Source organism: Trachypithecus francoisi, unplaced genomic scaffold (genome assembly GCF_009764315.1).
Source record: "Trachypithecus francoisi isolate TF-2019V2 unplaced genomic scaffold, Tfra_2.0 Lachesis_group17, whole genome shotgun sequence".
In the NCBI taxonomy this organism is placed as follows: domain Eukaryota; kingdom Metazoa; phylum Chordata; class Mammalia; order Primates; family Cercopithecidae; genus Trachypithecus; species Trachypithecus francoisi.
In genome coordinates this window covers 61564425-61585565 of record NW_022681462.1, presented here as the reverse complement: position 1 = coordinate 61585565, position 21141 = coordinate 61564425, and the positions used below count along the sequence as shown (strand labels likewise).

The following is a 21141-nucleotide window of genomic DNA, read 5'->3' as shown; positions in this document are numbered from 1 at the left end:
CCGGTGACATAGAGGCCCCTCTCAACTTCATGATCCGTTTCCATCCAGCCATCCGCGCTGCATGGCGGGACCCCCGAGGGAGGCCTCTCCTGCATGCTCCTGCATGACTGGGCTGTGCTGAGAGAAAATCTGGGAAGTGGGCTCGAGACCCGCACACTTCACCAACTTAGTGACCTGAGGAGGAGCCCTGTTGAACAGGCAGCCCCTTCCCCTAAAGCCAGCCCACCTGCCTAGGGACCACCAGATAGCGTGGGTTGTGATGATGGAGGCCAGTTATGACACCATCCTCATCCCCTGTCCTGGCAGAGCTGGGGCAGGAGCAAGGCTGCGTTCTGCAGCCCCTCCTGAGGACATCCCCCTGGACCGTGTCCACCACATCCAAGCGGCTTACCATCCAAGAGGCTACAAGAGCCCTTACCATCCTAGAGCCCGTACCATCCAAGAGGCTACAAGATCCCTCCAAGAACCAGGGCTCTGATCCAGGGCTGGAGGGCATGGGAAAAGTCCAGAAACCTGTTTTTGGTGGTTGGCCCAGCAGGTGGCATGGTACAGTGGACAGGATACTGGCTTTGACTTCTGAGAGACTTGGGTTGGAATAAAATTGCTATCACAGGAAAGCCATGTGACACTCAGAATTCACCTCACCCCTGGACCTCTGGCTTCCTTGAGCCTCCTTATCTGTAAAATTGGGTTACTATGAGAATTCTTCCCTCATGGAATTATAAACAGGAATAGCTGGGTACTGTGGTTCCTACCTATAATTCCAGCACTTTGGGAGGCCAAGGCAGGCAGATCACTTGCACTCAGGAGTTCGAGACCAGCCTGGACAACATGGCAAAACCCTGTCTCTACAAAAATGCAGAAAGTAGCCAGGCGTGGTGGCATGCACTTGTAGTCCCAGCTACTTGGGAGGCTGGGGTGGGAGGATTGTTTGAACCCAGGAGGTTGAGGCTATAGTGAGCCATGTTCATGCCACTGCACTCCAGCCTGGGTGACAAAGTGAGATTCTGTCTTGAAAAGAATTATAAACAGGAATAGATAATAAGTCTAAGCTACTTTGTGCACTGTAGATTCCCAATGAATTTTAATTCCTCTCTCTCCATTCACCACCCCTACCCTGGCCTTTTAAAGGCCCTCTTCTTCTCATCCCCAAACTCCAAGAATCAAGAGTTAAGAATTGCAGGAGGTTGGTGTGATGTTTGGAGGCTGGGTTTTGGAATCAGATGCAACCAGGTTCTAATTTGGGCTATGGGATATTGGGAAAGTCACCACTTCTGTCTGAGCCTCAGTCTGCTGATCATAGCATGGGGGTTATAAATATCTACCACCCAGGGTTGCTGTGAAGAGTCAACAAACCTAATTACATGAAATGAGTAGCACAGTGCCCGATACAGGTGAACACTTGGATGGTGTTGATGCTGATGGTGAGGAGGACAACAGGAGACTGAGGCCAAGGGAGGCTGGACTGCATAACACTCCTGTCCCAAAGGGGCTGAGGAGCCAGGAGTTCAGATGAGGGGATGGTACCATCCAGCAAGGCACCAGCCATTACAGGGCAGAAAGCATCTGAAGACAGGGAAGGAGCACAGTTCAGAATGCTGAGGCACCCGTGGTGGCATCATTCCAGCACAGCCACTGGTACGAGCTTAGTGCCAAGAGGAGGGAGGTACTGTGCGAGGGAGGTACTAACTCACCCCAGGTGCCAGCATTCCCAGCCCTTTTTGCCTCTTGGCACTTGGGATGGCACTCCAAGTTCCCCCACATTTTCAGCACCCCCTACACCCTGCCAGTCCCCTGCTTTTACTCTGTGACCATGCTTACCAGCCTTGACGTTCCCTGCCTTCATTCTCAGTAGTGTTTTTGCTGGGCACAGCTGTGCGGCTCTCAGCACCCCAGCCTTGAAGTGATAGCGGTCACCAGTGAGACCCTGTTCCAGCACAGCAAGCTCCCAAATATTTCTAAGCTAAACAGCCTCAGTGGAGCATCTTTGACTCCACACAAGTGATTTCGCCATTTTAGAATTCTGATTGCAGGAATTTTGCCATTTGAGAATTCTGATTGCAGGAACAATGATTTTGCCTTTTGAGAATTCTGATTGCAGGAACGTTCCTGTGGCCTGGGGTTGGGAGGGCCAACGAACACATCATTTTCATCCCCTACCGCCACCCCAGGGAAGAGTTTGAGGCCTGGCCTTGGCTGGGCACTTTCATAAGCTCCTAGGCTTTTCTTTATGTCTTAATGGCTGTTACTTTGGTATATGCCTTCCTGGGTTCATCAAACTAGCGTTTCTTGAACTTAATCTCCTCCCTGCCCCACCAGCACTTGAAGTAACACACAGGCAACTCACTGGGGAGCAGGGGAGGGCTTCCTAGGCCATGCCTGATCAAGCCAGAGGACAGCAGGAGGAATCAGGGAATGTTTCCTAGAGGAGCTGGAACTTGACAGAAAGCTGCGAGGGGTCAGGAAGAAAGAACTACCTAGGAAAAGGCGTAAAAGGAGAAAGGGGAAGGCAGGATTCAGATCAGTTACATTCAACAAGGATTTGTTGAACATGTCCTTTGTGCCCTCTGTGAAGCCCTGAAGCCCTAGAGGGAGAAGCTTGACAAAGACAAGGAAAGAATCTTCTGCCACCACCCTAACATTGCCACCTTGAAAAGCCTCGATGGCAGAATACATGGTAATGCAAAATACTTAAGGGATAATAGGCACTAGGGTAAAATCCGGCACCTGACCCTAACAGGATGCTCATTTGGGAGAGGGATTTGGAGCTTTGCCTTTCAGGGTTAGAGGACAGGGAGAAGGGGGCCTCCCCAAACAGGCTGGGAGCCAGGGTTTCTGTGGGTCCTGAGAGCCTATGTCAGCCCACTTCCGGTCTTGGGTCTTGCAGAAGATCCTCCCCGAGTGGGGCTGCATTGCTGGATAAGTAATGCCCTCCTGCCCATCTCTGGGGAGAGGACTAAAGGATGGTCTGGCTGCCAGGAGGGACAGGGGTCAGAGCCTGGTTTGTGTGTATTGAAGTGAAGGCAGACAGAGCCTCAACCCTTCCTCACAGAGGGGCTCAGCCCTCCAGCCAGCATCTGTTCCCGGAAGAGTACAGGCACCAAGGGGCACTTTGCAAGCTGACGGGGTTGGCGGGGGCGGGAGTGGTTCTGCCTGCATCAAGTGGAGGACCTTTGATCTCTGGAGGCATATATGTCATGGAAAAAAGACACTCTGGGGAATCCAGTTTTGCACTTGGAGGATCAGTGCCCTCTTTACTTGCCATTGTTTGTGCTGGGGAGAGGGATGGTAACAGAATTAGGTTTGGCCGAAACTTAACATCCCATTGTTATTCTGGAATTCTGGGATTTGACTAATACACAGCAGGTTTGTGAAGGTTCGTTAAGTTTCCACATCAACCTCAGTCTCCTCAATGTGAGAAGGCCTGGCCACATAGTGGCAGCCCCCTGCCCTCCATGTTCCTCTGGCTACTCCTTTCTGGACCTACTCCACCTCAACAGCAGCTTTCTTGGAGCACAGAGCTTAGATGTCAATGGAGTATTTCAGGTGTGAGAGCCTAGCTAGGTGTGGAAGAGGGTGGCGAATGGCTAGGCCAGGGAAATATGAAATATATTTGCCTTAAGTAAGGAGATGGAAAGATAAGCCCTCCAGAGTAGGGCTTATCAACTGAGATGACTTAGAAAATAAACCAGACCCTGACCTAGGACTTTAGCCGCACTCCTTCCCCCCCAGCGCAGCAGCTGACATCTCAGCTAGTGTTGGCAGTAACAGGATTTGCAATCTTCCTGGGAGGCATGGCAGACTCGGACTATAGGGACCTGGGGTGTGGATGTTCAACCAAATAATTGAGAAGACAGTCACCCCAAAATGTGGCACTTCAGAATGCAGCACCCACCTTGTATCACAGGCAGTGAGCTAAGGGGAAGTGCTGGACAGAACGGGGTGCTGGTCTCCACTGTTACTATCTGTGAGACCCCGAGAAATTCACTGACTCTCTCTGCTCATTTCCTGTAAAATGAGGGACTTAAGCAATCCCTAAGATTTCTTCCAGCCCCAGCCACGTGAGAGCAGGGAGTTGCAGGGTTTTTTAATCAACCGTATTGCAATAAAATTTACGTAGAATAAATGCACCCATTTCAAATCCACATTCTGATGCATTTGAAAAATGTATATATCCGTGTGACCACCAGCACAATAAGTATATAGAACACCTCCATCCTCCCAAGAAGTTTCCTGCCCATAGCCCCAGGCAACCCTGGTCTGCTTTCTGTCACTGGAGATTAGATTCGTCTTTTCTAGAGTTTCTTATAAATGGAGCCACATAGCATGTACTTTTTTTGTGTCTGCCTTCTTTCACTCGGCATCATGTTTTTGAGATTTGGGACTTATAATTTTAACTTTAGTATGGAAATTTCCAAACATATGTAAAAGTAGAGCGAATCATTGAAGGCATCCCCATGTGTTCATCACACAGCGCCAACAATTAGCAATGCACGGTAATTAGCAATTAGCAATCAAGGGAGACAGTTCTATCTGTTTTGTTCACAGATGCATCCGCAGCAATGAGAACAATTCCTGGCACATAGTAGGTATTCAATCTGTATTTGTGGAATGAACAAATGAATTCCCCAGATCTACAGTCTTTTTTTCAGCTCCATCTCAAAATTCTCTTCTCACCTTTTATGGCTCAAGATCAGTTCCAGTGTATGCCCAGGGATTTGGGGTCATAAGATCCTGCTTTAGGAAACCTGAAATTATTGTTGAATGGTGAGAGAAGGTGGGTGACCTCATCTTGACTTGAGAGGCACATATTAGAATGTTTACAGTTCCCATTTCACAGGCAGTGCAATAATAAGTCCTGGGCCAAGAGAACTGATCTCTATCTAGAACATTTTCCTAAATAAGTTGGGGAGAGATTGGTAAGTGGAGGAACTGGGTCTTTGCCAGGGCCAGATTGGAAAGTTTCTTCTTTGGATACCAAAAATATCCCTGGAATGGTAAACCCAACAGCTGTCAGCAATAACACGGCTTTGAAAAGTAGACAATAAATGAAAAAAGGCCCCCAGTTAGAAGCAGAATGAGTCCAAGTTGCCACTGTTTTCTTACCCACTTCCAGCTGGAGACACAGGCTCCTGCTGCATCGCCAGGCTCGGGTCCTGCCACTGCACATCCTGCTGCGGGGGGCCAGCTCACTGCAGGGCCTGGCTCAGCAAGCTCAGGCCCCAGGCAAGCCAGGGCAGGCAGGGTACTGTCTCCTCCTAAGGCTCTTTATTCCTGGATAGCCACACAGCATTTTCTACATCATGTTCTGTCCCAGGCATCTCCTGGGGTGCCCCTAATGTCTATGAAACAACCCCAAAAGACTTGGTGGGGATGGTGGCCTCTTGCACTGTGAGGGGTACATGGCAGAATGCAGTTGTTTGTTTGATCTTAACACAGCAACACTGCTATTGACAGAAACCATTGAACTGGCAGCTTGTGCTGGGCACAGTGCTGCGTGTCTTTGTGCAGATGGCTGCATCGATGCCTCCCGGCAGTTCATCACAGAAGGCAAGATAGCACATGCCAGGGGCACAGCCTTGGGGTCAGAACAAGCTGATTCCAAGTCCTAACCCCGCCTCTTGCCCAGCCTGCACCTTAGACAAGACGTCTAATGCCTCGGAGCCCATTTCCCCATCTTTACAATGGAGATGTGATCACAGCACTCTCCTCCCTGTGGAGTGGGTGTGAGGTTACAAGAGCCGGGCATGGAAGGCATCAAAGCACTGGCAAAGTCTCCATCTGCAAGCTTTGTTATGTTTTCCTCCTAAAGAAGCTAAGGCTGTCCCAGGCACTGAGCTGGCGCTAGAAATACAAGGCAGATGCCCTTGTGGAGCTCCAGTCCAGTGGAAAGAACACTTCAGACTGAGTCATCATTTAGCCCCAGTTATGAGGAGTACCAAGAAAGAGAACCCTGGCACAAGGGTCAAGGTGTATATAGGGGGGGACTAGCCTGGTTTGGGGATCATTCCCCCAGGAAGAGGCATTTCCTTTCCCATACAGCAGCACCAGACACATCCCTTGAGTGGCCTCAGGAATGGTTTCAGAGCTCACGTGCAGCATCCTCTCAGTTTGGCTCTTGGAGGGCTGGTGGGCTCAAAGGTGGAGAGAACGGCTGTGGCTCTCCGCCGTCCTCTAGAGACTCTGCAGGGTTCCTTCCATTAGCTGGGAGCCTGCAAAGCCAGGCTGAGCTGGGCCCTGCTAGTGTCAGAAGCCCCAGGCCCTCTTTGCCCCCAGGCACTGCCAGCCTCTTGGGGGAGCCAAGACTCCTGGGGCACTTAGCAACATACCCAGGCCATTTCTAAATCCCAGACTGGATGTCATCTGGGGCCAGTGTGCACTGGATGGACGATGGGGACTCATCCATAACCAGGTGGCCCCATCCATAACCAGGCTGGAATGTATGCTTTATATTTTTGTTACCAAATTTCAGAATCAACGTGTCACAGCCAAAGGAGTGCATAGGTGTGGGCCTGGGCGGGCCTGGATGGGCCTGGGAGGGTTTGAGGAGCAGGAATAAGCACCACCCCTCAGAACTGCCCAGAAATGCTTCCTTCACTAACAAGAATGGAGACATAATGTGTTTGGAGCTAATGCTTTGAGACTATTGGCTTCACCTGCACATAGAAGACACCTCTGGAAAGAGGCTTAGATACACAGTCTACATCCGGGGGAGTGTTCTCAGCCATTTTTACATGAGACAGCCTTCCCGGAGACTGGAGAGGGGAAATAGTTGAATTCCATTAAATAGCGGACCTGATAGAATTCAGTTGTGGTTGATTGTTCAGAATGCCTGGCAGTCTGAGAGAATTTGGTCCATTTAGCAAATAGATGTGTGTGTCTGACTGCCTCCAAAGGAGTGAAGCAACTTTCCCTCAGAAGTGGTTTAGCGAGGAAGCCAACCAGATTTTGGGGAAGGGGCCTGTGAGGCCCAGCCTGAGGCTTGGGCAACTTGTCCCTACGGCTATAGGGGCCACCGAGCTGCCAAGACCCTTTCCGTTGGGCTGGGGAATGGTGGGCCAAGTGGCTTCCCATTTTAACTGCCATTTGTGCCCTTGTGCTTAAAAAGCAAGTGGGTCTTCAGTTTCTTCTCCCTTAAAAGGTGGAAGCAGTGATCTTTTCAACGATGTAAAGGTCACAAACTGGAGGATTGTGAGACCCATTCAGCCAGGAGATAACTTTTAAAAATCGAATTAGTAGGCCACATTTAAAAAGGGATGTAAGTGAAAATGTCGACTGGGGCATTTAGTGGCAACTCCAAAGACCTGGGATCCCTGGGTCTGTGTCCCCGACAGGCGGCAACAGCTGGTGAGGCATGCAGCCCTCAGCTTGCTGGGCTCCTCAGTTCCCGGGGCGCCCAGGCTCCCCCATGCCACTGGACTTTGTGCACACACAACACAACACACACAGACATCCAAAGACACACACGTGTCCCACTCATTAGAAAGAAAAGGAGATATGATGCTTTTTAATGTTTTTGAGATAAGATCTGGCACTGTCAAACCCAGGCTGGAGTGCAGTGATACGATCTTGGCTGGCTTGCAACCTCTACCTCCTGGACTCAAGCCAACCTCACACCTCTGCCTCCTGAATAACTGGGATTACAGGCACATGCCACCATGTCTGGCTGATTTTTGTATTTTTTTGTAAAGAAGGTTCTCACTATGTGGCCCAGGCTGGTCTCAAATTCCTGGGCTCAAGCTATCTACCTACCTGGTCCACCAGAAGTGCTGGGATTATAGGCATGAACCACCACGCCCAGCCAAGAGATGGTGTTACAGCCTGCAATTTTAGCCAGCAATGCTAAAATTTGCTTCCTTCCTTGTTTTTCTAAATTCCTTCCTTGTTTTTCTCATCTTATTCCAGAAAGTTTAAAGATGGCCCACCAGTATATATAAAGATTACTATGAGTGTAGTGTCAATGGAAAGGAAGAAAGAGAAAACAGCACAGGAAGGCAAAAAGGAATCAGGAATGTTCTTTTGGGTGGGTCACATAGTTGGCTCTTTGCCTCCAGTGAAAACTAATTGGTTCTAGATTTCATGTGCATGGGAGAAAAATGCACACAGGTGGCCCAGGTGAAACAATGATTATTCCGTGAACTAAGACCAAATAGAAAGTTCTCTCCAGGATCATCCCAAAGACAATTCTGTTTGTTCTAACCATACAGTTGTGATCTGTAGATATATTGAGGAAGGAACAATGCCAATAATTTACGCGATGCCATCTACTGTTCTTGCCCTTGATTGTATTCTTTCATTTAATCCTTATAACAAATGTGTGGGGAGGACTACTAATGTCCCCATTTTATGGATGAGAAAATGGCGGCACAGAGATTACATAATTGACCCAAGGCCACAAAGTTAGTACCTGGAGAGGCAGGCATAGAATTCAGATAGTTGGGTTGCAGAGCATGAAGGCTAAGCCACTAAGCTACCTCCTCTCACAGATCGGCATTTAAAGAAACCGGTCTGATTCCACGAGAGTTCTCAGATGTCCCGATTTTATAAAGACCAATATAAAATAGACCAAGAAGTCATGAAGCTGAGAAGGAATGCCAGTATATAGCATGAACTCACTATGTGTTGGAGGAGGCCAAATCTAGAATGGTCTTAGGCTCCTAAGCAGGCCTTTGGACGACAACAACAAAAAAGGCCTTTTGAAATTGTTAAAAGAAGAAAGAAAGAGACCCACAGCCTTTTTATGGAGGGACTCCACCAGGCTGCCCGTCAGAATCACTTGTGGAGCTTTAAAAACTCACTGTCTGGAGATTCCAATTCGTCAGGTCTAGGACCATGCCCGGGTGTCTAAATAGCTGTGTTTGGTTTTCATGCGCAGCCAAGATTGAGAACCACTGTGTTAAAAAATGGCAAAAGGCAGACCTGTTATTTTACCTCCAACTTTTCCCCAAAGAGAAATAGCTCCAAAGTACAAAGGTAAGGGTGCAAACCACAAAGGGAAAACTGAAACCCAAGACAGGCAAATTACATTTAATAAAGCTCCCCTGGGGAGCCCTATTATTCCATGCCCAGACCAGATCCCAAAGCAATCAAACAGAATCCCTAAAGTGGGACGAGCATCTCAGTGGGTTGAAGCTCCCCCGTGTGACTCCAGTGTAGGTCCAGGTGAATTACATTCCAGGTTACAGAAGAATCTGCTCTGCCTACTGGTTGGTAAATTGGAAATGATGGGATAGAGTAGTGATACCAAGTGATAGGAGAAAAGCAAACAGTCTCCCAGTATTCAGAAACTGGGAAAATGTGGACTTAGGACACTTTGAAATTGATATTATTAAAGCAAGTTTCTCGAAATTCTTAATGAGAAGATAGTTTGTGGACATTTAGGGAGCAGTAATAACCACTTGAAGCAATTAACTTCATTTCCAGCAGAGAAATGCTCAGCCATTTGTATCTTTATTCCAGCAAAGCAACTGAGCAAAATGAAAACAGTGACCATGGCTGGTTGCTTCTCAATCAATTTCACAACCACACTCCAAAGAGTGCTGGTGGGACTTGATGTCACCTTTGTAAGAGGGCTATTTCAGGGGCCAGGTCAAATGGCTCTGGTCCTGATCCTGTGCTAAATAATATTTGCATAAGTGTCCCAATAGATTGGAAGCATGCCAATCAAATTTTAGGATGACATAAAGCTGGAGGATATAGCAGATAAGATGAATGATAGACTTAAAATGGCATTTGCATTGTATTTTAAGGTTTATCTGGACTTTACCTATAACCCTCAGAAAGTTAGGTATGTCTGTTATCTCTACTTCCTAGCTAAATACACTGAGATTCAGAGAGGTAAATTGCAGAATCATGGTGATCTTGACAGGCTAGAAATATGTCCCAAAATAAGAAGAAATCAAGATTAAGTGTAAAGGATTACGTCTGGACTTTAAAAACCAATTTCAGGCTGGGTATGGTGGCTCACACCTGTAATCCTAGCAGTTTGGAAGGCGGTGGTGGGAGGATCGCTTGAGGCCAGGAATTTAAGCCCAGCCAGGGCAACACAGCGAGATTTCGTCTCTCTACTTTGTATACTTAAAAAAATTTTTTTAAATCAATTTCAGAAAAATAAGATTGGAGTTTGTATTAGTTGCCCAGGGCTACTGTAACAAAGTACCAAAACCTAGGTGGCTTAGAACAACAGAAATTTATGATCCTCACAGTTTGAGGCTAGAAGTCTGAAATCAAGGGGTTGTCAGGGTCTTGCTCCCTGTGAAACCTACAGAAGAATCTTTCCTTGCCTCTTTCAGCTTCTGGTAGCCGCAGATGCTCATTGGCTTGTGTGGCACAGCTTCAGTCTTCACACATGTGTCCCTGTGCCTCTTCCCTCTGTGCATGTCTCTCTCTGTGTCCAGTTTCCCCTCTTATAAGGACACCAGTCATATTGGATCAGGGCCCACTCTAATGACCTCATCTTCATTTGATTACATCTGCAAAGAACTTATTTCCAAATAAGACCACGTTCTGTGGTGCTGGGGGTTAAGACTTCACATATCTTTTTTGGGGAGACACAATTCAGCTCATAATGGGGTAAAATTGAATTGATACAACTAAGATAGTGTCAACGTTTTCTCATAGCTATTTAAGAAATGATAAAACATTGATACTGTCTTAGATAATGTTAATGTAATTTAAGGGTTCACACCAACTAGAAAGCAACACCACTGCACTTGGCACTGTTCAGACTGCAGAGGCAGGAACGTAGCACTCACCTCTGGCCACCACCTTCTAAGAAGGAGATGGATTTAAAAAAAAAAAAAAAAAATGGCTGGGCACGGTGGCTCACACCTGTAATCCCAGCACTTTGGGAGGCCGAGGCAGGCAGGTCACCTGAGGTCAGGAGTTCGAGACCAGCCTGACCAACATGGAGAAACCCCATCTCTACTAAAAATACAAAAGTTAGCCAGGTATGGTGGCACATGCCTGTAATCCCAGCTACTCGGGAGGTGGAGGCAGGAGAATCGCTTGAACCTGGGAGGCGGAGGTTGCAGTGAGCCAAGATTGTGCTATTGCACTCCAGCCTGGGCAACAAGAGCGAAACTCCATCTCAAAAAAAATAGAGACCTGCCATGGACTCCCGATAGAAAGTTCCATGGGCAGTCCAGCGCCAGATGACCCCTTTATATGTTTTGACGTGTTTACTATAAAGAAAATCCAAAAGTATGAATATTTCTTGGCTAACAAAATTATAAAGAGGAGGAAGGGATGACAGATGATTATGTTTAGAGAAATGTTTAACTTGAGAGTTAAGAGATTCTCATTTTTGCCAGGCAGGGCACTACGCAGTGATACCTTCCTTATTTCATTTAACTTCACACATCAGTATGAGTGTATAAACATATACACATATATTATTTTAATTCGAATGTATGGCTATAAAGAATATATGCATCTATGTGAGGATCTAGTTAATGTTGAGATGTTGAGGAAGTGTTCTAATTATTTAAATTCTTTTTCTTTTAGAATATTTAAAGGAGAAAAGTGGAACTTAGATAAGAATATGGACATTTCAAAGCTAGGGCGAACTTGGGATTTGGCTGTTATAGTGACTAAAATTATTTTCAGCCAATGATCATTCAGTGTCTGCTGTGTGCCCTGCCTTGCAGTAGGTACCTTGAGGGGTATGATGGGGAATACGATACACATGAACTAGCAGAAGGGGCTAAATGCATGATCCAGACAGTGCCATAGGAGCTGGGAGGAGGGCAGGGTGGAATGAGACTGGAGTTAGGGAAGTCATAAGAAGGAGGCTCACATGGGACCTAGAAGGATGCTGGCATTTGGGAGACGATGTAGAGACAGCATGTCTCAGTTCAGGTCACACCCCATGAAGCAGAGGACCTCTGGCTTGGGGTCACTATGCTACTTGTGCTGTTGCTGTCACGCCAAGCAGAGTTAAGGGGAAGGCAGGGACCAACAAGGTGGCCACATGAAAGCCAGCCCTATGCCCCAGCCTGTAAGATCAGGGAGTTTTCTCAGTGCTTTAAAACAAAGTCATCTGTTGATCTCCTGGGAATCAGATGAAGACAGAAGCAGACACTGCTGGCTCCTCCGAAAGCTTGAGTTTATGACTTCAGCACAGTGAGGGCTGTGAGAGATTGTGCTGGCCAGACAGGAAGTAAGCATTGACGCTGCCTGCCCACCTCTGTCCTGGGCTCCCACCACCACCACAGCCGCTAAGCCTTTAGGCCTCGGAGTTGCCTGAGCTCTAAGGCGGGCCCAGTCTCTGAGAGGGATATGGAGTGACCTGAAACTCTTGTTTCGTTCAGTTCTACCTCCCTCCCTGACTACAGACACCAAAAATGTGCCCTTCCCCCAGAGTCAGTCCCAGATTTCTCAAATCCAAGACCTTATTTCTGAAACGATGCCAGAGGGAATCGGAATGTTGTTTTCCTCTAACATCAACCACAGGGGTCAGGGACATACCCACCAAGTCCCTAAACATATCTGTCTTGATGGAATTTTCCCAAACCATGGTCGAACCTGTTTCTGTTTCTATCTTGTGTCAGCAATTAGAGAACACTAGTGCCCCAAGTCCTGGGAGAAGACATTTCATTAATTGGGCCTAAGCCTACCTGTTTTGCAGGCCCCATGGTGCTAGTGATGGTCTGGCTCCAGGCCCTTCATGAATCAGACTACAGCCATCTCCCCCTTCACCCCCTGCCTCCACTTCCCAAAATCAAAACACCCCCTGACGGGACAGTAGTGCCTGGTCCGGAACCCAGATCGCGTTACTGGCTCTAGATAAAGTAGCAGCAAGAGAGGTGCATTTATTAATTTTTTCTAGCCGATATCTATTGAGTACGCAGTATGTGCCAGGCATTGTGCTAGGCTGAGGATAGAATGGTGAGTTCAGCCCAGTCTCTGCCTGCAAGGAGCTCATAGATTAATTGAAAAGAAGAGGCCTCCTCAGTGTGGTGAGTGCTAAGTTAGAAGAGATGGTGAGGGCACCCACAAGAAGCTTTGTTCAAGCAGCCTTGGAGGGACAAGGAGAGTTCCTGAAGGAAGGGCACGTACATGGAGGTGGGGAAATTGCATGGATGTGGGGCAGAAGGCAGGGATGGGGGAGGGCATTCCAGGTAGAGGGATAGCTGTGCAAGGCTGGAGGCAGGAGAAAGCAGGTGGAAGCCCCACAGTTGGACAGTGCCAGGGAGATGGAGCTGGGGGAGGAGGCAAGGACAAGCTCCTGAAGGGCCTCAGAAGCAGGTGATTGAAAGATCTCAGGACTTTACCCCAAAAGCAGTGATGTGCAATGGAAGCATCTCAATTGCTGGAGGAAGCACTAGGATGTTCAGGCAGGCCCGGGCTCAGCCCTAGTTCTGGATTTGGAGGCACAGAAAGAAAGGTAAGACTCAGCCCCTACCTTCAGGAAACTCATTGATGGGCAGATTCCATGCACTGTGTTGGGTAACAACCAAGCTGTGCATGATGCATGCCCATGGCACACGAATGCTAAGATTTGAAGGCATGATGGGAGCTATCATTTATTGAGTGCCCTCTATATGCCAGGTTCTGCAGAAGGAACCTAACATCGCATCTCACTCAGTCCTCAAGGCAGCCTATAGTGTGTCTGTTACCACCCCCATGTGATAGATGAAAAAATCACGGCTTAAAGAGGTTAACTTCACAGCTTCAATAACCAGGAAGGGATGGCACCAGAATGAGCTCAGCCAGTGATCTTCCTCCTACTCTATGCAGCCTTCCCTAAGTGTGGGCCGAAGGTTGTAGGAAAGGCTTCAGGGATTAGGAAGGGACCGGAGAGTTAGAATGTTGTTCCCCGTGTCCCACTGTCATCTCTCAGGCTCTGCAGTGGGAGGCAGGAGCCTGACAATTTAGGCATTAGGGGCGGGAGGGATAACTGAGGATCACGATAAACAAGTGTCTCTGAGAGCCTGCCCCTCAGAACCTTTAAGTCAAGTCCTGTGCCTGCTCTGTGAGGGAGGTAGCAGCTTTTCAAAGAATGAAATCAGTGAGTAAAGAATATAATCTGCAGGTCTTTCCAAATTTGAGGATGCTGTGCTGCCTACATACCATTAATAGGGGATGGGTTTTCCCAGGGACGTTTGCTTTGGAAAACTCCCAAGCCTCTAATGTTAACACTTAGAGATTGCACATAATGGGGATGGTTATTTGAATTAGAAATGGGTAACTCAACATGTACCTAAAATCTCTCCAAGGAAAGTAGGGTAGGGGCCAAGTAGTGTAAGGAGATGGGTGAGTCAAGTCTGTAACGATCATGAAGAATGGCATATTCTCTCGAATGCCACAGATGATTCTGGAACCTCAGGAATCGCAGAGCTGAGCTAAATGGCTCTCCAAGGTAGACCACCATGAAGCTAAAGTCCTCTGGGAATGACACCATTAGCAGTATTGACTGAGCCTGGTTCCCTAGTTCACAACAGCAAGTTGTGAAACTCAGACATCCTGTAGAATCTAGCTTTACCACTAAGCTCAGTTGACCTCAAGAAATGAAACCAGCTTCCATGAGTAACAGACACTAATGACCAACAGGTGAAACTCAATCAGGTAAATAGGGAGAGCCAGTGGCAGACAGCTTACAGATTTTCTGAAGGTCTTCATACACAGGTTCCTCTCATTAGCAGCCCACTGGGAGGGAGCTGGGGATGATTCTGAAACCTGGAGAATCCTGGTCACCATATCATACATGAGTTGAAAAGAGGGGGCCTCCTCAGTGTGGTGAGTGCCAAGTTAGGAGAGATGGTGAAGGCATCTCCTGCCTCCACGCATTATACAGCCAGCCCTCTGCCTAGATTATACTGGTCTACCATAGACCTGGACATGGCCCGTCTTTGGTGATGTTACAAATGGAGTATTCCTCTTGCCATATGCCTTGACTCTTTTTCTCTCTACTGCCACCCCTACTACTCCATTGTCCCCTTCGGCTCCAGCTCCCCCCAGCGTGGATGCCCCCGGCTTGCCTTCTGGGATGATACCCAGTGCTTCCCCAATTGTTGCCACAGCCTACCCAGCCCACTCCTCCCTCTGGACTCACTTCACCAGGCACAGAGGGCCCATAGCCTGCAATCCTCCCGTCAGTGAATCCCTCCCCCTTCCATAGAGATATTCAGAAGAGGTGTCCCACACCCTTTGCCCAGGCGCCACCCTCCCGCGTCGATGTGCGTCACTGTTGGGATGGTCTTTGTTGTTTCCCTCTCAAGCAGGGCCCTCCTTTTCCTCTTGTTCTGTACACACTGGAGAGGGAGAACAGATGGTCCTCCTGCTGGGGGCCAGCCCTCCTGGCAGAGGTGACCAAACCACCCAGCTTTCCCTTCTCAGGGGCAGCATGGATGCCCCTCAGCTGCAGGTTCTGTTTCTGGGAATCCCTTGGCTTTTCTGTGTGTCCTCTCCTTCCGCCTTCCAAGGTCTCTGAGACCTGCTGACCTATGCAGCTCAAGCCCAGAAAGAAGACACCAGGCAGGACTGGTGGTGCTAAAAGATGGTAGAAATCAGTTTGTCCCTCCTCCGTGCTGTTTGTGATTCTGATTTCAACCTGGGGCCATTTGAAAACAGTCCCCTGCGCAGCTCACCCGGCCCATGTTACCCCTATCTTCCCGGACTCACAGCTGTCTCCCACCATGCTTGCCTACTGGCAGGCCTTTCTGGCTTTATTTTGCCTAGTGATGTTACCTAAATGTCTCCTGGTTGAACTTGACTCTTGTTATATCTTCCAATTTCTCCCATGTCCAGATTTCCAGACCTTACCCACTGTGGAAGGCGTCACACTGAAGCCCAGACATGAGTTCTGGCTCTGTTCTTAACCAGTCCGGTGACCCTGAGAAAGTCACCAAACCTCTCTGAGCCACAGTTTCCTCATCTGTAGGATCAGGATGTTACCGGCCTGTTCTGAGGATCAAATGAGCAAATAAATGCAAAGATGCTTTGTAAACTATAAACCAACATTCTCCAAACTGCATTCTGTAGAAACTGCTCTCAGGAGAGGTGTTCATAAACTATTTAGGAAAAAAAAAGAAAGTTTTAGGTCAAGTTTGAGGAAGCCTGGCCCAAACAAAGCAAACCAGATTTCCTCACTCCAGAATTTCTCGGAGACTAACTTGCCAATGTGCATAGCAAATCTCCAAGAGCAGGGTAGAAAACATGGCTTTGTGTCAAAACCCCTTTTTTCATGGACTACTTATTAACTTCTTTAGGTTACTGGTTTCCACAGAGCATAGTGTATATTAATATTATTTCTCCTACAACTAATAATGTGAATCTTTCCACAAGATTTATTCCATCATCCGGGTCACTAATCCTGGGTAATACCAGTTAATCAGTGCCTGAAAAAGTATTGCTGGAGTCCTTGCCTTTAATCTTCTGGGCATTGTGCTCTGTGCTGTGGGGGAGAGGGTACCCGCTATTGAAGGCCTCTGCCATTGGACTCCAGCCCTAACTCCCACCATCCCCACGCTGCACTCTGCCCCTGCAGCTTGGTGAACCCATTGGCCTGTGTATGCATCTTTTGTCTTCCTATTCCCTGCCTTTGTTCCATCCTTCTCCCTGCCAAAGTACCTCCCTCCCATTTCTACCAGTACAATTGTCACCCATTCCTCAACTTTTAGTCCAAACCCTGCCTTCTCCATGGAAATTTTTCTAACTAAAGTGATATGTTCTAAACAGGACTACTGGCCCCTCAAACTCAACTCTAAGTCCCTAAAGGCAGACAGCATTATTTATACTTCCTGATTTTCTCCAAAAACCAGGATTCATTTGTGGATTGATTGATTGCTCCCTTCCACCCCACCCCCCAGAACCATAAGGCACACAGTTGTACTTTGGGAACTTGAACCCAGAGGTATGAGTCCTTCAGAGCTGCGGAGTCAGTGGTGAGTTTACTTACTTCATTCAATAGACACTTACTGCTAGGGAACTGCTGGGAACCCAAGGTTGAACAAGACAAGGTCTCTGCCTTTAAGAAGCTCTTGGTCTAGACAAAAGCATAAAAACATCATGGCAAGTCAATGTGCTGAGTGTAGTAATTGAAAAAATATGGGAGCACACAGTTGGATTCATGGTGAGAATAAGTGGAAATCGAGGCAGGCTTGTAGAGAGGATGTCACCTGGGGCAGACGTGGCTGGGGTATGGGGAAGAAGGACCTCTGGGAGGGGATTCAGGAGGGAGGTTGTAATGGAGCCAGAAGGTTATAGCAGTTGCTGGAAGAGGGTGTGAGATGGGACCTTTGCATCATACACACACAAACACACACACACACACACACACACACACACACACACATATACGTCTGTGGGAATCCCACTTCCCTGCTTTTCCATCACACCCTCTCACCCCTTCTTCCTTCTCACCTTGACTCATTCTTCCTCTCCTCCTCTGTCACCTCCGGGTCCTGGGGCCATCCATCGTTACCTCATCGGGACAGCCCTGTGTCTGCTGTCTGTTGGTAGCTAGAGGCCTGCTTTGGTGACAGGTTGGTCAGTGCGGTGCCCACTCCCCATGGGGGGCCCTCAGGAGGGAGGGCAGCCTCAACTTACCACTTTCTCTTTTCTTCCCACAGAAAACCAAAAGAGACGTCAATAATTTTGACCAAGACTTTACCCGGGAAGAGCCGGTACTCACCCTTGTGGACGAAGCAATTGTAAAGCAGATCAACCAGGAGGAATTCAAAGGCTTCTCCTACTTCGGTGAAGACCTGATGCCCTGAGAGCCCACTGCAGTTGGACTTTGCCGATGCTGCAGGAAGGGGTGCAGAGAAGACTCCTGTGTTGCAGAGACTCAGCAGGTCTTGAACTACTTCTCCTCCTCGGAGCCCCAGTCCCATGTCCACTGTCTATTTATTGCATTCCCTTGCCCCAGGCCACCTCCTCCCCCTCCCACCTGGTGACCAGAAGGCGCTCTCGGTTCTTGTCTCACCAGTAATACAGACTCATTGGGTCAGCAGTTAGCTGTATACACTGCCGTGTTTGGACCGTTGGCAAGCCTGGTTCCACTCCTCAGGGGCTCCTGGCAGTGAAGCAACTTCAGTTCTTTTACTGCAAAGAAAAGAAAAAAGAAAGAAAGCAAACAAGAAGACTCTGGCTCTGCTATTGGACACAGATCCTGACCCCTCTTGCTTCTTTTCCCTCCTGCGCCCCAGCTTGCCATCCCTGCCCTTCTGTCCTGGAGAAGAGACTGGTGCTTCTCCGCACGCACGAGGGAGGGCGCCCTCAAGGCATGTCCTCTGAGGGAGGGAGACCAGAGATGCAGGGATTGGCCAGCTGGGTTGGTTTGCTCTGGAATGGCTGACTCTTGCCTGCTTTGGTTTTAGCTTTTCAGCATGCCAAAGTCATGTAAGTTTGTGTCTTGTGGAAGAAATCCTCTTTGTGGAAAAAGGAACGGGGTTTTGAACTCTGTTAACATTTGAAAAATATATTTTCAAATTCACTTTCTAATTGGCCAAAAGATATAAATTCCAGTCTGAATACAGGTAGATATTAAAGGGCTAATACAAAATGAGAAACCGGTCGTCCAAGGTGGATGCTGTCAGTGACCGAGTGACACATGAGGGCTGTATGAATTGAGAGAAAAAGCAGCAAGTAGCGTTCCTCATTATTCAAGTTCTACCTGGACACAAAGGCCAGGACCCTGGGGTTCCAACAAAGCTCAGCTCCCAAATTCTCTTTCCAGTTTCATCCTAAGTTCCTAGCATAAACACTATTTATTTTCTGCAGCAGTGTGTTATTTTAGCGCACTTATACAAAATGGTAGTACTACTGTGTTGTGGTTTTTAAACATTAAACATGTAAAGTTATATATGAAATACCTGCTTTTGGAATAAGCAGAATGAGGCTAAACATGGGTTATACAAAGGGTATCTGGAGACTGAACAGCAACCTGTTTGAAAACTGACAGTGTCACAAGATGTAGTCAGTTTTGTTTCTGTGTGACATGCAATGGCAACTCATGTGGACACTATTTAAGGGATGTGACATTACCTCCTGTAGATATGCTAACAGTGTTATTCTTTCATTTCCAAGGGTTCTGTGTGGCTTTGTGTATATGTTTCCTGGAGGTCATTTGATTACCTAATTTACTGAACTGATTTAGCAGGGAATGGAATCCATTCCAACTATTGCACGTGGATTTCCCAGCTGCCCCTAAATATATATACTTGTGAGTGGCAAAGTGGCACTAATGAAGCTTTTTGCCTTTTGTACATTTGAGATTTTTGTATATAGTGTTTGCTGCAAGGCCTGTGGAATTAATTCATTGAATATAGAGGTATCAACTGCTGCATGTTCAGGCATATTATAAAACTTTAGTCTATGAAAGAATAATTATAATAATGTCCAGGTGCAATACTCTGTAAGTGTATTGGTTCAAGTTACCGAGACATAGGTGTGTTCCTTTATGGGGGATGGGGGTGTGTGTTGGGGATTCTTTGTATTGTTCATTTCATTTTGGTTTATTTTAAAAGATGTAAACATGTATTAAGCTATATTAAATCTCACATACAGTTCTCCTGTGCTCTATTATACCCTGATAGAGATGGGGGAGAGAAAGGAATGTTTTTGATGGTGGTTTCAAAACTCGGACAGTAACTATCTTGAGCCCATAGAGAGTCTATGTCCATATTTGCATCTGGCTGGTCATAGCCTTTGTTACTAATGATGACATTCAGTTCTCTTTTGTTTTTATTTTTTAAAAACTCAGGTGTAATTATTATCTGTTCTTATAATAATTGCAAATATTAAATATTATGATATATCAATTCATGTGTTTGGCATACCAGTGAATGATGAAGAACATTAGATTAATTTAATTTATCTTCGGTAACTTGACATTCTGGAGAGAGATTATCTTCTGGAGTTGAGTACAAGCACAGAAACATCTTTACGGTGGCATCATCTCATTTTTTAGGAAGACATGATAATACTGCCCATCATACTCATGTGTAACTACTGTTCTTTCTTCTGCTTTCTTCACCATTATAAACTTTGGACAACCAAGCAAGCTCTAACTGCAATGCCAGATGGCCTTGTCCAGGGGTCTGGTGTTTGCATGGCAGTGGGGACTGGGCCTTTCCTACAGGACAACTGGCAAGTTTGCTGGGAAGTCAAATAATACATTCCACCTAGCAGCTGAAGGCAGTCAGTCAGTCTGTCCCAGAAAGGGCCCTTTTTAGCACCCAAGGCTGGGCCGGCTGGGATGCCTCTGGCTGGTGAAGTTCTCACACAGGCAGATTTAAATCCAGCAAAGGTCTATAGAAAAAGGCTTGTGTGTTCCTTGAGTAATCATTGTTTCATTTTCATTTTTACAAGAGTTTGAAAATACACACACTGTTAACACTTCTGCCAGTTTTTTCTAATCTTTCCCGCCCCACCCCCTTTCTCTTTCTCTCTCTCTCTAACAAAAAAAAAAGGAGGGGGGAGTGCAAAAAAAAAAAAAAAAAAAAAGCCAAAAAATATATATGAAGGATAGCTGTTCTCCTGTGTTCTCTCATTATGGGCTTTGTGAAGTAGAAACATAATTTTTTTCCTCCAAAGGTGAAAAAACAACTTATTCTTGCTTTAAAAAAAAAAAAAAGAAGGCTAAAAAATTACCTCTTTTTAATTATGTGCAAAATAATTCTGGCTAACTATAAAATGTATTCAATTTTAGGATTTTTTTTTGTATTGTGATGCTTTATTTGTACACTTTTTCTTTTCTGGATGTAATTTTAATCTCTTGCCATTCATTAGTGTTATTTCATTGTAAACATTATTGTGCCAAATGTACTGTATTCAAAAGGATGTGAATGTGTATTGTTTCAGAACCTAATAAATACAATGACGTTAAGTCTTATTTCTCATTGCCAGTAAGAATTTTTAATCTCCCTTATGAGTGGCAAAGTGGCACTAATGAAGCTTTTTGCCATTTATATATTAGAGATTCAAAAATTCCTAAACCTAAATGTGGTTTCAGCTTTCCTTTCTCCTTGGAAGATGCACAAAAGCTGCAAATGACCATATTTGCACATTCCCCCTGCCTCTGTGCTTCTGGGCTGTCAGAAGGAATAAGGGGACCTGTGCCGACTGGACATGGCTCTCAGCTGCCTTGGCTTGTCTGCCTTGGGGTGCTGGGAGATAGGCAAGAAAGCAGGCGGC

At 46.8% G+C, this 21141-nt stretch overlaps 1 protein-coding gene across 2 annotated transcripts in view; it reads left to right on the top strand.

Moving 5' to 3' along the window:
* The window catches only part of PRKCE (protein kinase C epsilon), a 548372-nt gene extending 527533 nt beyond the window's left edge, over positions 1 to 20839 (top strand). Inside the window, exon 15 of one of the 2 annotated variants that reach the window (XM_033175814.1) lies at positions 17574 to 20839. In XM_033175814.1, coding sequence (XP_033031705.1) covers positions 17574 to 17720 — 147 coding nt within the window. In that variant the 3' untranslated portion in view covers positions 17721 to 20839. The remainder of the gene's footprint in view (positions 1 to 17573) is intronic. The other variant, XM_033175815.1, reaches the window with a different exon arrangement.
* Positions 20840 to 21141: the final 302 nt, after the last annotated feature.